At 65.0% G+C, this 15,432-nt stretch overlaps 1 protein-coding gene and 1 long non-coding RNA gene across 2 annotated transcripts; both read right to left on the bottom strand.

The window, feature by feature from the left end:
* Nucleotides 1–5,138: 5,138 nt before the first annotated feature.
* On the bottom strand, nucleotides 5,139–10,427 carry SKOR1 (SKI family transcriptional corepressor 1). The gene is made up of 9 exons (XM_054516277.1): nucleotides 10,371–10,427; nucleotides 7,553–9,552; nucleotides 7,380–7,476; nucleotides 6,932–7,039; nucleotides 6,780–6,851; nucleotides 6,506–6,580; nucleotides 6,353–6,427; nucleotides 5,756–5,821; nucleotides 5,139–5,674 (listed from the first exon to the last, which is right to left on the bottom strand). The coding sequence occupies exons 2-9, from the start codon at nucleotides 9,533–9,535 to the stop codon at nucleotides 5,577–5,579; spliced, it is 2,574 nt and encodes an 857-aa protein (XP_054372252.1). The 5' UTR covers nucleotides 9,536–9,552; nucleotides 10,371–10,427; the 3' UTR covers nucleotides 5,139–5,576.
* Nucleotides 10,428–12,732: 2,305 nt separating this feature from the next.
* Nucleotides 12,733–13,837, bottom strand: LOC118690971 (uncharacterized). Its single transcript, XR_004980929.1, has 2 exons — nucleotides 13,695–13,837; nucleotides 12,733–12,981 (listed from the first exon to the last, which is right to left on the bottom strand). It is a non-coding gene; the product is annotated as an uncharacterized LOC118690971 (long non-coding RNA).
* Nucleotides 13,838–15,432: the final 1,595 nt, after the last annotated feature.

Below are 15,432 nucleotides of genomic sequence, written 5' to 3'. Positions count from 1 at the left end.
AGACTCAATGGAGGAGTTCATGGAATCGTGGAGTTCTGGAATCGTCCAGTTCCGTGGGCAGGGACTCCTTCCACTGGCCCTGGCTGCTCCAAGCCCCAGTGTCCAGCCTGGCCCTGGGAACATCCCCCAGCTGCTCTGAGAATTCCATCCCAGCCCCTGCCCACCCTCCCAGGGAACAATTCCTTCCCAAAGTCCCACCCAAATTTCCCATTTTCCAATTCGAAGCCATTCCCTGGGTCCTGTCCCTCCATCCCTCATCCCCAGTCCCTCTCCAGCTCTCCTGGAGCCTCTTCAGGCCCTGCAGGGGGCTCTGAGATGTTCCAGAACCTTCTCTTCTCCAGGCTGGACAGTGCCAGCTCTCCCCGAAGAGCCCTGCAGAGGAGCCTCACCCACCTGGGAGCAGGAATTTGGTCGTGGCAGAGCTTTGCTGTGCCAGGAGCAGATTTCCTGGGACACTCCAGGGCTCTGCCACGGGTGAGACACCGGGAACTTTGGAAATTTCCAGCCTGGCACAGCTCTAAATGCAGGGCTCCGTCTCCTTCTCCCGGGTCAGAGATTCTGTGTGCAGTTTCTCATTTGGACCACGGCTCTGGAAAACTTGATTAGAGCTGTGAAAACGGAATTTTTATTAGGGAGAACGGAGCTCTTGCCAAGGTTTATTTTTCAAGGGAGTAAGGCCTAATCCTAGAAGTGGTTCCAGGGCTGTGCTACTCTGGATGCCCTTGCAATGGTTTATGGCAACCACGCAGCCAAAGCTGGCTGGGCTGGTGGTGTTTGCTTTGGCCTCATGCTGCAGGTGGTAACCAGCTCCAAATGTGCTCCTCAACGTGGTGCAGGCATCACTAAAATCCATTTTCTCCCAGGTTTCTCCTTTCCCCCCCCCCCTTTCTCTTTAATTTTTACACAATTAGCGTGTTCCCAAATCCGTCCTACCTGAAAACAAGGGAGCCTTTAAAGCAGGCAGCAGAGTAACAACCCCAGCTTCAGACAGAATCACCAGAGACATGGCTCCTGCCGGCTTCCAAATTCCCACAAAATCCAGCCCAAAGCCCCTGTTCAGGTGGAAACCTTCCAGGGAATAGCACATCAGCTTCCTCAGGGAGCCCGCAAAGGTTATGGCGTGGAGTGACCCTCTGGAGGGAGCTTTCCATGCCGGCTGAGCAGAGCCATAAACCCAGGAATGCCTGGGAAAGGAGCAAATTAAAACGTGCTAGACTTGGCAGGGCCCTGCGAGCACAGGGCTGGGCAAGGTGACATTAATGGCCCTTCCAGCCCGAGCTGAGCCCCACTCCAGAGCCAGGGCAGCTCCAAGGGATTCCCAAAAAGTGCTCCTGGCCTCTTCCGAAGGGTTTTTCCTTCGGGGCAGGAGTTCTGCAGCATTTCCCACCTGCACCAGGGGTCAGGGAGGGGATCCTGCCCCACTCAGCCCTCACCTGCAGGAGGGCCCGGAGCCCTGGGACAGGAGGGACAGGAGGGACAGGGAGCTCCTGGAGGTGGCTGTGAAGGTGGGGGGACTGGAACACCCCCCTTGGGAGGACAGGGGGAGGAGATGGAGCTGCTCAGCCTGGAGATCTCCAAATAACATCAAATAAGATGCAGAACCTTATGATTGCATCTTAAGGTGCAAGATCTCCAATAAACAGTGCCTCCAAAAGGAGCAGATCCCACAGCTTTGTTAAGAGTCACAGAAGAAATCAAAGGGAGGGATTGTCAGCTTTTGAGGGGCAAAAAAAAAAACCCAGGAAAATGTGCTTTAAGTTTCCAGGAGAATCACAGCGTTCGATTTGCTGTGTGAAAATAAAAGTGATTCTGTAAGCAAGGCAGGGCTGCCCTGCTCACTCCCTTCTCACAATGCACGCACAAAAAGTCTTATTAGCATCCAAAATTCAATCAATTTAATTGAACCCACCCCTCCTCGCATGTGGACTGCCCTGTTCATGCACAGGCCCTTGCTGTCCTGTTCACACTCACCCCTAAAATGCTGGATTTCAACCCAAAGGACACCGGCCAGCCAAGGAGGTTCCTTGTGTAAACATCACCTTGTCCTCAGCCAGACCCTGGGATTTTCCCCAAGGAAGATCTTTGTGGATTTGCAGGCAGCCAACAGCTCACGGGATCATTCTGGTCACACCTGAACCCTCCAGGTGCTCCTCAGATCCTGGACAAACGCATCCAGGGTGGGCAGGATCCTGGGAATCTGCCAGCATCCCTGTGGGACCACGGGATCGTCCCCAAAGGGTCGCAGCAGGGCTGGGGCTGGGAAAAAGCCCCGGGGGCTCACAGCCTTGGGCCGGGAGAGGAGGAGGAGGAGGAGGAGGAGGATGCCCAGAGGATGCCCCGGGAAGGCGATGGAGCGGATCCTGCTGGATGCATCCCAAGGGAGCGCTGGGGCTGGGAGCAGCCGGTGCAGCCCCCCGGGCACGGATCGTTCCTGAGGCGCTCGGGATGCAGGGAAGGGACAGCGGGGTTTGTGTACCTCGGCTCCGGCAGCGTCCGCGGGATCCTCGTGGCCAAAGCGCCGATCTGGGGACGGGATAAGGGAACGAGCAGCGGAACTGGCCGGGCTGTGATGGTCCCGGGCACAAAGTCCCGCTGGCACCGGGGGCAGCGCTGTACCTTATCTGCCACCCCGGTGGGGCCACAGCGAGCGGGGAGCAGCGGGCAGGGCTGGGACATCCCCAGAGATGGGGACAGGCACCTGGGCAGCGCAAATGTCGCGTCCTGCCCGGGCTGGCACCAGCCCGTGCCTGCCCAGGGGCAGCCCGGGCACTCGCCGGGGCAGGAGCACAAAAGCTCCGCTCGATCCCAGCGCCGGAGGAGAGCGCTGGGCTGAGCCGCCACCTCCTGGCGCCTTCCTGGAATCGGGAATTGGGGTGGGAAGGAGCTCAGAGCCCATCCAGGGCCATCCCTGCCACCATGCCAGGGTGCTCCGGCCTGGCCTCGGGCACTGCCAGGGATCCAGGGGCAGCCACAGCTGCGCTGGGAGTTCCATCCCAGCCCTGCCCACCCTCACAGGGAACAATTCCATCCCCAAATCCCATCTAAAACTCATCCACACGGGGAGCAGCAGAGGTTTGGGACACGCTCGGTGCCCAGTGGCGCATTCCCACCCACTCCCATCCATTCCCACCCCCCTGTTTAAAGCTTGGCATCGCTGCTGGAGACCCTCCTGAGGGCACCCCCCGGCCCCAGGAATCCCCTCCCACCAGGAAAAGCCCCCGGAATTCAACCCCAGCACCCGCGCGATGGCTCCGAGCGCTTCCCAAGGGGGGAATCCCTGCCGGGGTTTTCCCGGGGGTCCCCGGTGCCTGCACCCCCCGAGGTGGGCGCTGCGGGCCGGGCCGTGCGGCAGCGGGAGCCCCGGCAGGGACCGGCAGCGGCAGATGGGGCCGGGGCTGGGCCGCTCCGGGGCCGCTCCGCCACCCGCCCGAAAGAGCGGCTCCATCCGCGGACCTTCTGCTTCCCCCGTCCCCGGTTCCTCACACACAGGCGCTCCGGGCTCCTTCCTGCTTTAATTATTTAAAAATCCTGACTCTGGCTGTTTATTTTCAGGGGCTGTTATCGCATTCAACTGTTTTGAGACTAAACAACAGCAACAAAAAAAAAAAAAAAAAAAACCACCAACTATAAAAAAATTGAAGCCTTTCCCTCATTCTGCCAGTGAAGTTTAATTCACTCTAATTATTTCATATTACTTAGACTGTAATAGTTTCATAATTTCTAGTATATTAAGCACTTAATACGTTGTGTCATTTCAAGCCGCATATTAAATTCTGCAAAGCACATTTTAATGAGCACTAAGTAGTGGGGCAATATTAATACAACCTAATGGCTCATTTCTGTGCCTGTGTCGGGAGGCACCGCTGGGGCAGGTGGGCTCAGCGGGGCCTGGGTGAAATTATGGGCTGGAGAGACACCCAGGGCACCTCCTCCGTGGGGTCACCCAGTGCCGCTTCTGTGAGGTGGCACCAACGACCCAGAGAGGCACAAAACGCAGAGGGAAATGTTCTGCTACCCCTCTACAAACTCCAAAGTGTCCAAATGTTTCATTCCCTCAATGAGGGCCTCTCGGCTCAACTCAGACCCTGAATTCACCTCCCTGGGTCACACCTGGGTCCCCTCCGTGTCCTGCAGGGTGATCCCCCCTGCATTCACCTGCCTGGGGGCGCCGCCAGCCCCGCTGCTCTGCCCAGGGTCACACTCGGGATGTCCTGTGCAGGGTGGCCGAGACCGAAGGGAGAATCCCAGAATCCCAGAATGGCTGGGAAGAGACCTTAAAGCTCATCCCATTCCAGCCCCTGCCATGAACAGGGAACCTCCCGCTACTCCAGGCTGCTCCAAGCCCCGTCCAACCCGGCCTTGGGCACTCCAGGGATGGGGCAGAGGAGCCTTGAGAACGTTCTCTGAGACCCAGACAGACAAAACCCCAAAAACCTCATCGGGGTTTTTAGCCTTCATCCCCCGAGGGGCTAAGCCCCGAGGGTTTTTAGCCTTCATCCCCCCCGACCGTGCCCCCCTGCGCTGGCTGGGAGTGCCTCCTCCTCCTCCTCCTCCCGCTCGGGGCTGGGTGGGCGATGCTGCCCCCGCTCAGCTGATCCCGAGCTCGGAATTAGGGGGAGAATTGAGGAGCTGCACCTCCGGCTGCGCCCACGCGGTGGCGGCGCAGGCCGCGGAACGGCCTAATGAGCCCGGCGCTAATTAACAGCGGCTCCTTGTCCGCCTGGCTCCCGGGGCCGGCCGGACCCCGCCATGGGCAGCCCCGGGCCCCTCCGCTGCCTCCCTCGGCCCCGAGCCCCGGGATGCTCCGGGCCCGCATCCCTGCCCCGGTCCCGGTCCCGCGGTGCTCTCTGCATCCCCCGGTGCCGCCCCGCTCCCCAGCCCGGCCCCGCAGCGCTGCCAGGTTATTTCTGGGCTAAAAAACGGCTATTTCGGGCCAATAGGTGTGCGCGCACCTCCGCGCCCGCTCTCCGAGCTCATTAATGCGGTACCTTCATGTGTGAAAGGAGCATATAAATGGGCATTAATGAGCTCCGGCTGCGCGGGGAGCCCGGCGGGGCCCCGGGACAGCCCCTCCCGCCGCCGGCCCGGCCGGGGACCCCCGAGCCCCGGGCCAGCCCCACGCACCAGGCGGCTTCTCCAAGCGTGTTTTTATTAAAGAACCAAAGTCACGTACAGAGGGGGCTGTCCCCAGAGCGGGCGAGCGTTGTTGTGCCTCGGGAGTCGCGGGCCGCCCGTTAAAGTGCCGTTACATCCAGAATTTACAGGGATGGGGGGAAAGGAGGGCAGGGGGAGATAGATATACATCATAAATAAATAAAAATCCGACAAATACTGTACCAAGAGAATCACAGTACATTTATATCCATTGCACATAGCCACTTTTGTTTCCAGTCTGGACGAGGGTGGAAGAAGCGGACACACGGGGAGGGAGGGGGAGGCGGAGCGGGGGCCGCCCCCCGCCCTGGCGCCAGTCCGAGCAAAGCCGGGCTCCGAGTCCTCTATGTACAGGTGGCTCCTCGTGGGAATGGCTTGTGTGGGCTCTGCCCGCATGGCTTCGGGGTGGGGGCCCGGGGGGCTCACTGGGGCAGCAGCGGCGGCTTGAAGGAGCAGTTCCCGGTGCAGTGCCGCGGGGTCAGCATCTTGCAGGAGAAGTGGTGCAGCGCGTCGTGAGCCTCTGCAAGGGACCGAGCCGTCAGCCCCGGGGCTCCCCCGGGCGGGGAGGGTCCCCCCGAGACCTCCGAGACGCCCCCGGTACCTTTCAACTTCTGCTGGATGGCGTAGCGCGCTTTCCGCTCCTGGTCCAGCTCGTTGCACAGCGTGTCTGCGACGGGGGAGCGGCGCTGGCTGAGGGCTGAGCGCGCCCAGGGCAGGGGGACGGGGGGCACAGGGGCGCAGAGCCGGGCACGGCTTTCCCGGCTCGCCAGGTGAGGCGTTTCACCGCTCGGGTTTTTAGTTTAGCCCGAGTGGGAGCGATTGCGGGAGGGGAGGCTCGCTCGCTGCCGTGCGAACGATGCCTCGCAGCCCTTTGCGGGGCAGCTCGGAATCGCGACAGGAGTTGGAGGGCAGGAAAAGGTACAGAACGAAACAAAAGCAAAACCAAACCAAACCAAACAAACAAACAAAAAAACCCAAACAAAACCGACAACAAACAGGAAAAAAGAAAAGAAAATCTCAAAACCAAAAAAACTCCAAACAAACAAAACCCCACACAAACAAAAAACACAAAAATAAACTGTAACCCCCTCGGCCAAACAAACAAAAAAGCAGAAATAAATAAAATGAAATTAAAATTTTAAAAAGGAAAATAAAAGAAATAAAACAAAAATAAAAGTACTAACGGGCTCGGCCTTACCTCGCACGATCTGCAGCTGCTGCACCATCTCCTCCCGGTACGCCAGCTCCCGCTTCATCTGGTCCTGGAAGTTATCTGTGGGGCCGGGGGTCAGCGCCGCGCCCCCCCTGCCCGGCCGGGGCGGGCCGTGGGCAGGGGATGGGGCACCGGTACCTTTCAGGCTCTGGAAGTCCCTCTCCAGCTTTTTCCTCAGCTCCATTTGCTCCAGGACCAGTTTTTGTAACTCATCTGTTTAAAAATACACGGCGGGGTTGAGGGGAGCCCGCACTTTTCCATCTGGAGGCGGCTCGGCGCGGCGCTAATCGCATTACGTTACATTAATCACAGGAGTTAATCACTCCTGCACAAAACACAAATACCTCGGGCCGCGGGGAGAGGCCGAGGGGTGCCGTGACCCCAGCCCCGCACCCCGAGCCCCGCTCCTCACCTCGGGCCAGGTTCTCGATGTCCTTCTCCACCAGCTGCGTGCCGGTGACATCCATAGCGAGCCCTTCCTCGCCTGCGGGGGCCAGAGCGGCGTCAGCCCCGCCGGGGGGGCCCGCGGAGGGGCCGCGCATCGCCCCGCGGAGCGGTGCTTACCTCTGTCGGTATTTACAGGGCTGGCATGAGAGACATTCCTTTGGTCCTGATAGGATTTTCTGCTCTCTAAATCCTCCGCCGCGGAGTGATTGTCTTCTTTATCTTGCTCTTAAAGTTAATAAACCGATTTTCAACCGTAAGCAATGAAAGTATGGTCCTGATATATCCTTAATTACATAATTACGGACAAAGCCCTCGTTAAAACCTTCTTAGCGGACATCCTAATCGCTTTGCCGTTGGAAAGTAAGTAGCTTGTGGGCAGGAGCTCGGCCCCCCGGCCCATCCCCGCCGCACCGGCCGCGGCATCCCCGGGCCCGGGGGGGCCCCGGCCCCGTTCCCCGCCCGGATCCCGTTTGTTTCGCTTTTCTCCCGAAAGCCCCAAACGAAAGCGGCCCCTCGGCGCCCCCCCCGGGGCTGAGCCCTCGCTGCGCAGCCCGGCCCGCGTTACCCTTGGCCTCGGGGGTGCAGAGGAAGGCGGCGGGGGCTCCCAGGGAGGCTGCGGGCTTCAGCGGCTGCAGGAGCTCCCCCCTCTCGGGCGCGAACACCTACAAAAGAGCGAGTCAGGAGCGGGCCCGGCCCCGCGGGGACCCCGGAGGGCAGATCCCCCCCCCGGCCCCGCACCTCGTAGGCGCCGCTGCTGCCGCTGCGCTCGGGGCTGCCGTCGGGGGCTGGGCCGCCCTCCTGCGCCCCCGCCTCGCCCGGCTTCTCCTCGGGCCCCTCGGCCCCGGCGGGCGGCGGCGGCGGCGGCTCCTCGGGCCCGGCCAGCAGCCGCGGCGGCGGCGGCTCCCGGCCCTCGGCGGGGGCCACGGCGGGCACGGCGGCGGCCTCCTCCTCCTCGTCCTCCGGGAAGCGGTTGGACTCCACGTCCACCTCGGGCTCCTCGGCCGTGTCGCCGCCGGGGGACAGCGAGCGGTAGCTGGAGCTGCCCTCGCTGAGGAAGTCCGGCGAGAGGTAGCCGGGGCCGCGGGGCCCCGCGCCGCCGAACGCCTCGCGGGTGCCGTAGAGCTTGGCGATGCTCTCGGCGTCCTTCACCACCGGGCGGAAGGCGGACAGGTAACTGCCCTTCCTGGGCAGCGGCAGCGGGGCCAGCAGCGCCTCGTCCCCGGAGCGCTCCTCCTCGCCCGCCGCCCGCGACAGGGCGCTGGGGCAGCGCTCGCCCTCGGCGCCCGCGCCCTCCTGCGGGGTGGCGCTGCTGCGGCCGCTGCCCGAGGGCTCCGAGCCCTCCAGCTCCCCGTGCCGCCCCGCCAGCCCCGCCGGCTCGGCCGCCGCCGCCGCCGCCGCTGCCGCCGCCGCCACCACCACGGCGGTGGCGGCCGCTTTGGCCGGGCTCTGCGCGGGGTAGGGCGGCACGGGCAGGCTGCCGGCGGCCGGCCAGAACACGGGGAACGAGGGGTACACGCCGGTGTCCTTGGCGGCGCCGGGCTGGTGCGGCGGCTGGGCCGGCTGGTGCGGGTGGGGGTGCGGGGGTCCCCAGAACATGCCGGGGGGCAGCGCGCCGCCCTTACCCGCCTCGCCGCCCCCCGCGCCGCCCAGCGCCTCCTCCTGCTTCTTGGGGCACAGTCCGAACGCGGCGGCGGGGAAGCCGTAGGGGTGCGGGAAGAGCGGCGGCGGCAGCTTCTGCAGCATCCCGAAGCCCTTGCTGGGCACCGGGATCACCGGGTAGCTGCGCACCGCGCCCGCCCCGCCGTGCGCGCCCGCGGCCCCGCCGTGCGCCGCCGCCAGCCCCAGCGCGCCGCGCTCGCCCGCCGCCTCCTGCCCGCTGCACCGGAGGCTCTTGTGCGCCGGGGCCAGCTCGGGGCCGGCGGGCGGCGCCGGGTGCAGGGCGGCCTTGGCGGCGGGGGAGCCGGCCCCGGGCCCGCCGGCGGCCGCCCCTTGCAGGGAGAAGGTCCGCTTGCGGGTGCCGCCGTTGAACATGGCCTTGACATCCTCCCAGGCGTGCGACAGCTCCTCCGTGGCCGTCTTGTCGCTGAGCTTGAGGTGGCGGCGCCAGGAGTTGAAGTTGGCGGCGTCGGGCTGGGTGTACTTGGAGTCCGGGGTGCGGTGGGAGTGGAAGATGAACTTGTTGGGCGAGAAGTACATGCTGCAGTAGCTGCACTTGATGCACTTGGCGCGGGAGCTGTTGTAGCGCGCCGGGATGAAGCTGCCCCGGGAGCCCCAGGCGCACTCGTGCACCACGTCGAAGGCGAAGTTCTCGGGCAGCTTGGGCGGCTTGTGCTCGCCCAGGAAGGACTTGCAGAGCCGCTCCGCCTCCCTCTTGGTGATCATGCCGCAGCGGCGGGAGGAGATGGGCATGGCCCCGGCCCGCCGCAGGATCTCCAGCTGCACCGGCGTGCACTGCACGCAGGTGATGCCCAGGGCCACGCGCCGGTTGTGGATCTCATTGTAGCTGTAGTTCTTGAGCAGCGTGTTGGAGATCTGCGCCAGGCACAGCCGCTCCTGCCCGTCGATGACCAGGGACACGATGGGCACGCCGTACAGGGAGGTCTCACCCACTTGGTTGGGCTTGAGGGTATTGGAGCCCTGGTACGGCTGCAGCTCTTGCTTTGAATTTGGGGAGGAGCTTGCATCTCTCCCATTTCCCATCTGACTGGCGATCGCCTCCATTCCCCCCCAAAACGCCCCTGCAAAACGAAATCGGGGAAAGGCGCAGGTTAGAGGCGCTCCCCGGGCCCCGCCGCCGCTCCCGGCCCGCCGCTCCCGGGGCCCCGCGCTCCGCGGCGCGCCCGATCCCCCCCGCTCCTCGCTCGGCGCTGCTGGCCTTGACCCGGAGCCCCTCGGGCGCTGCCGCAGGACCCTCCCCGGCCGGCGGGGTCCGGCGAGGCCGGAGCGCATCCCCCGCGCCGCGGCTGCCGGTACCGAGCGCCTCCGCATCCGCCCGCCGGGCGCGGCCCCGCGGCTGAGCGGCCCCGGGAGCCCGGGGCAAGGGCACCCCGGGGGGGGTCACCACCTCCGCTTCCTCCCTCGCTGAGTCCCCGGGAGGTGCCGCGTCCCTTCCCTTTGTGCCGGCTCGCCGGGCCGTGCCGTGCCGGGTTTGCGGCGGGCTCCGGGCGGCTTCCAACGAAACGCGCCGGAGGATGCGGCCGGCGCGTCCCGGGGGCCCGAGCCGCGGGCCGGAGCGGGCGGGCCCAAACTTGGCGCTCGGTGCTCGCGGGCGGAGCGGGGCGGCGGGCGCGGTGGCCCGGAGCCCCTTTGTGGTGTCCCCGGCAGGCGATTAGGCGCGGGCGGATTAGGGGCCGGGGCGGGCAGCGCCCGCCGCACGTAGCAGAAGGGCAGCAGCGAGCCAGGCAAATTGGCTTAGCGGGGAGGGCTCCCGGTGCTTAAGCCGCTTCCGTGGTAATTACACAAAATAACGGGGAGCGAGTCCCGAAAACGCGCCCAGCTTTGCGCCCCCCCCCCATCCCCGTGCCCACCCTTCCATCCGCCTCCCGCTCGCACTCACCGCGCCGCGGAGCCCGGCTGGACGTGCAGGCTCTGCTCGGGACTAGGGGCCGCAGCCCGGAGCCGGGGCCGCCATCGGCCGGGGGGGCCCGTCCGCAGCGAGCCCGTTCCCGGGGCAGCCGGAGCTGCGGGGCGCGGGGCGGGCGGGCAGCGGGCGCGCCCTTCACCGACGCCTCGGGGCCGCCGCCCGCCCCGCCGCCGCCGCGTCCGCCCGGGCGAGATGCAACAAGAGCGAGTGACCAGCCGCGCCACCGAGGGAGGATCCGGATCCGTACTTGGAGACGCTGCACATTGATCCGGTGACAGCTAAAATAACGGGAAGACACACCCACTTAGCACCAGCATATTTACATTAACGGCCTCCGGGACCCCGCCGCCGTCAATCACCGATGCGCTCCAGTCAATCACGGCGCGGCTTTAAGGCACGGCGGAACGGGGAGGGAGCGGGAGGGGGGGGAGGGCGTGGGGGGCCGCCACCGAGCGGGGACCCGCCCGGGCAGCGCGAGGTAAGAGCGGGGATCAGCCCCGCGCCGCACCTGCGTGGGAATCCGCGCCCCCGTGTCCCCCCCCGCGCCCGCCTCCCGCCGTGCCGCCAGCCCGGGGGGAGCGATGCTCGTTGAAAGTTTGCGCGGGGAGCGGGCGGTAACGAAAAGAGGAGCCCGGGGAGAGCGGCGGAGGGACCCCATCGAAATCGGGGATGCGCTGCTACCGCGCATCCCTCTCGCAGCCGGGATGCGCGCTCCGGTGCGGGGCGCGGGTGCGGGAGCGGTACCGGGGCCGAGCGGGGGACATCGGGCGGCAACGAAATCGCCGGGAGGAGGGGGCGGAGAGGGGCGAGCTCGGGTTTTTCGTTCCCCACGGGGGCTCACGCCACACCGGCAGGACCGGCCGACAGGACCGGCGGAGCGGCTTGGGGGACCCGGCGCTCCGGTGTCCGCCGGTCGTGCCGGCGTGGCGGGGGCCTCTCGCCGCATCCCTGCCCGGGTTGGGTTCCCGCATGCGGCGCTCGTCACGGCCACGTTAATTAAACTGTAATTAATCATCGCGTCCGGCCGCGATCGGCGCAATTACAGCGATCAAACAGAAGTTAATAACGGCGCGGATCGCCCCCAGCTATCACTTTTGTGTGTGCCCCCGCGCCTTCCTTCCCCGCCATCACCGGCGGCACCGGGAGGATGCGGCGGAGCCGGCGCGGAGCGGAACGCGGGTGCGGAGCCGCCCTTCTCCTCCGCGGAGAGCCGAGCTCCGGCCGCGCTCCCACGCGGGACAGCGGCCGCGGCTCCCCCCGGGACGCCCCGTCGGGGGGGACGCGGACCGGGCGCTGCCGGCCGGGCCTTGCGGCGCGGCCTTCCCGCAATGATCGCAACCCGAGCCGGTAATTATTCCTCGCCTTTTAATTATTTATCCTCGCCAGCCCCCCCTCCTCCAGCCATACGGAGGCAGGAGCGCGGTGAGACGCTCCCGCGCTGGTCGAGCCCCGCTGCCCCTCTCGGCACCGCGTTTGGGGCGATCCCGCCGGCGCCCGGGAGCCGCAGGAGCCGCGCCGGGCTGCGAGGCACCGGCAGCGGGCGGCGGCGCGGACCGAGCCGGTGCCGCCGGGACCGGGAGGAGAGGGGGGCGCTCCGGGAGGACGCGGCTCTGCCCCGGTTCCCTCCGCCGTGCCCTTGCCCGGGCCCTGCCTCTGCCCGGTGTCCGCGGAGCTCAGCCCGAGCCCGCAGCGGCGGAGGCGGCCCCCGGCTCGCCCCGACGGCGGCGCGGAGCCCCGGGGAGGGGAGCGGCCCCGGGCCCGACCCCGGCCCCGCCGCCCCGGCCGCGCTCCCCGCTCCTCGCAATCGCCGTATCTTTTAACAGTTGAATTGACTGCAGTTTTTGTCAGTTAATTAGGTTTAATTTACATAATTAGTACAGTATAAAGAGTATTGGGGATAATCAGGAGGTACGTCTCGCTTACTGTGTAAACACGGATTCGGAATTAAAAATCAGATGTAATTAAGGCGTGTGCGCGCGGCTTTTAATTGTAATGAATTTCTAATTAACGCTCAACGATCGCCGCACGCGAGAGCCGGGACGTTTGCGGGCTCCGCCGCCCCCCAAACCGGGGACCCCCCCCAGGGACACCCCCGGGGCCGGGGGGCGCGGAGGGGCCGCGGCCGGCGGGGAGGGCGCAGCGCCCCGACGGGACCCCCCATCCTTCCCCGTTCCCCGGGCCGGTGCCGCTGGCAGACGAAGCCGGGGGATAATTTAGGTTAAAACTTAGGGAGCCGTGTCACGGGTGTATAAATAAATAATCACGCGTGGCGGGCGCGGAAGGCCCCGCGCTCCTGGAGGGCTGAGCCGAGATTGCCACATAAATCACGGCGGTCTAATTCAGTGGAAGTTTAATAAACGCCTCCTATTGGAAATGAATGTTCCCCATTTAACAGTTGTATCAGCACCATATAAAACCATGACCCCAATAAATTTAATTTTAGAGGCCGATCAATCCGGGCTTCTCTCCATCGATCCGCGGCGGCTCTGCACCTCCGCAGCCTCTTCCGCGGCCCTTCCCGCCGAGGCGGGGGAAGGAGCGTTTCGATTAGACTCTTTATTAGGAAAAGATTGCTCCGAGAGGCCTGAAAATTAAACGGTGACATTTTAATTACTGGACATTGACAAAGGGAGCGGGCGGCGGCTCTCTGCAGGCCGGGCACACTCCGCCTGACCCGGCTGCCGAGCCCCCGCGGGCCGGGGGGAGCCGTGCGGGGCTCCGGGGAGCCTGGGGCTTCCTCTCGGAGCGCCCCGGGATCCCTTCCCAGGGCTGGGCACACCTGACCCCCACCCGCTGCGCCTCCTCCGTGCATCCCCAGTGTGTGCACCCCCTTTCCCATGGCCCCCTCCGTGCCTCCCATGACACCCCACACATCCTTCATCCCCACAACACAGCCCTGGCTGTCCCCAGTGTGCCCCAGGCCCAACCCGCAGCTGCTGTCCCCTTGTCCCCCTCCCCTCACCTCTGTGGCCCCCCGAGCCCTCCCTGCCCCTCTGAACCTCCCGGTGTTCCTGGGCCGGAGCGGCTGCGGAGAGCGCGGGATCGATAGGCACGAATTCACTGATGGGGTGGAGCCGAGCACCGGGCAGGGATGGAGCAGGACGAGGCCAGGGCAGCGCTTCAGTCCGTGCCGTGCCCGCTCCGGGACGGAGCCGCACTCACCTGCACGGGCCTGGCCGCTCTGCTCGGCCGCGGGGAAGTTTTCCTCCTCCTCCTCCTGCTGCTGCTGCTGCCCATAAAAGCCCCAGACATCCATTTGCCATTAAACACCTCCCGGGCTCTCCGGCTCTCACCAACCTTGAACTTGCGCCGCGGGCCCGGCGCCGGGAGCAGCCGCAGCCGGGAAGGCTCAATCCATAAATCCTGTCCTGGGCGCGCACGGTGCTTTATGGACAGACAGAGCCTCTGCCGAAGGTAACGCAGCCCCGGGTCAGCGCCGCTCCTGCAGCTCCGGCTGCAGCTTCCCGACGGGAAAGGCGCAGGATCACAGGCTCGCTGTGGCTGCTTTGAGTTAGGAGAGACCTTAAAGCTGCTCTCGTTCCAACCCCACCTCCATGGGCAGGGACACCTTCCTCTAGAGCAGCTTGCACAACCTTTTTTTTTTTTTATTCGGTGCTACCAAATACCGGAATAGGAGATTTTTAAATTTCTTTTTTCCCCGTTAGGTTTTCCCAGTCCAGGCTGGTGAGCTGGGGGAGCAGGAGGAGGCCACAAAGTTTAGAGGACAGACCCCAAATTCTGGTGCCTGTGAAACCCCCCGGGAATGCTGACCATGAGCTACCCTAAAGCCCCGGTTACAGCTCAGGACCTCAGCATCATCCCGTGGGCTCCAGTCCTCCCGTGGAGAGCCCCTGTGCCCCCCAGGCCTGGCTGTCCCCGCGGGGACATCGCTCCCACCCAGCTGCAGCATTCGGGCTGCTCCTTGCCTGCTTCCCCGGGCAGAGGCACCATAAATACCCTGCCCGGGGGCAGAGGAGCACCTCGGGAGGGGCTGAGGGGCACGGCTGGATCCTCTGAGGCTCTCGGGTAACCGGGGGCACCTGGGCTGTGTTTGTGCCCTGATGGGCCCGTGGCAGCTGGGCAAGGACGGCTCCCCGGGGTTCTCTCTGTGTTTGTCACATCCCAACGGGAGTGAGATGAAGAGCACGGAGATGTGTCCGAGAAGCTGAGGAGCCTGGGCACCCCTGGAACGTCCTGGAGGCGGGACTGGCCGCTCCTGTTCCCTGCCCGAAGGGGCTCTGTGTGTGTGCCCTGCCCCCGGAGCAGCCCCGGCAGAGCGGAGCCGCGACCTGGGACAGTCCCTGCTCTGCCCTCTGCCCCTCCTGCCCCTGCCCAGCCCAGGCTGCAGCTCCCGGGGGTTCCCAGGGCAGCTCCTGTGGGATGTGGTGGCTCCCGGGTTGTCCTGCCCGGGGACAGCGCCGGGGCCACAGAGCCGAGCCAGGCCAGTGCCCGCTGCGGTGCCATCGCCCCCTCTGTCCCCGCTTCTCCCGCAGCTCTCGCTCTCCACCAGTGCATTTGGCTCCCTGCAGGGAGGTTTTCTTCCCCCAGCAAAGCCCCAGATTCCCAGGTTTTGCCCGCACGCTCCCGCGGTCCATCCCTGTGCCGTGGATGCCTCCAGGTGAACTTTCCCCGCAGGACCGGCAGGAAAGCACCCAGGGCACCCACAGCTCCAACCCTCCCGCTGGCTTTTCCTCTCGGGTATCCAGGGATCAAAGGCAGCTCCCGAGAGCTGCTCCCGGCGATGGCTCAGGTATTAACGCCACCACACTGGGGGCCGGGGGACAGCGGCAGGTAAAGGACCCCGCCTCCCCTCCCGGCTGTTCAGGCTGCTCTCCGGAAAACAAAGACGGGCGCTTTGCCTTTGGAATGCTGACAGCGGGCTGGGTTTGGCCACGGGATGCGAGAAACAAAATATTTTCTAATTCTGTGCCGATTTAAAGGCGATCTTCCACGGGCTCTTCTCACGGGAGCTTTGCCTGGCAGTGGGAAAGGGAAATGTGGAAAATATTGGAAGTTTTGGCACAGACGGGACATA

This window comes from Molothrus ater, chromosome 13 (assembly GCF_012460135.2).
Source record: "Molothrus ater isolate BHLD 08-10-18 breed brown headed cowbird chromosome 13, BPBGC_Mater_1.1, whole genome shotgun sequence".
Classification (NCBI taxonomy): Eukaryota; Metazoa; Chordata; class Aves; order Passeriformes; family Icteridae; genus Molothrus; species Molothrus ater.
This window is presented reverse-complemented; position numbering and strand designations above follow the sequence as displayed.

Coding starts and splice junctions, on each gene's coding strand:
- SKOR1 (XM_054516277.1), bottom strand. CDS start 9,535: ATGGAGGCGATCGCCAGTCAGATGGGAAATGGGAGAGATGCAAGCTCC. Junction 7,477..7,552: donor GCAGCAGCGGCGCCTACGAG/GTGCGGGGCCGG, acceptor GCTCTTTTGTAG/GTGTTCGCGCCCGAGAGGGG. Junction 7,040..7,379: donor CTGCACCCCCGAGGCCAAGG/GTAACGCGGGCC, acceptor ATTAACTTTAAG/AGCAAGATAAAGAAGACAAT.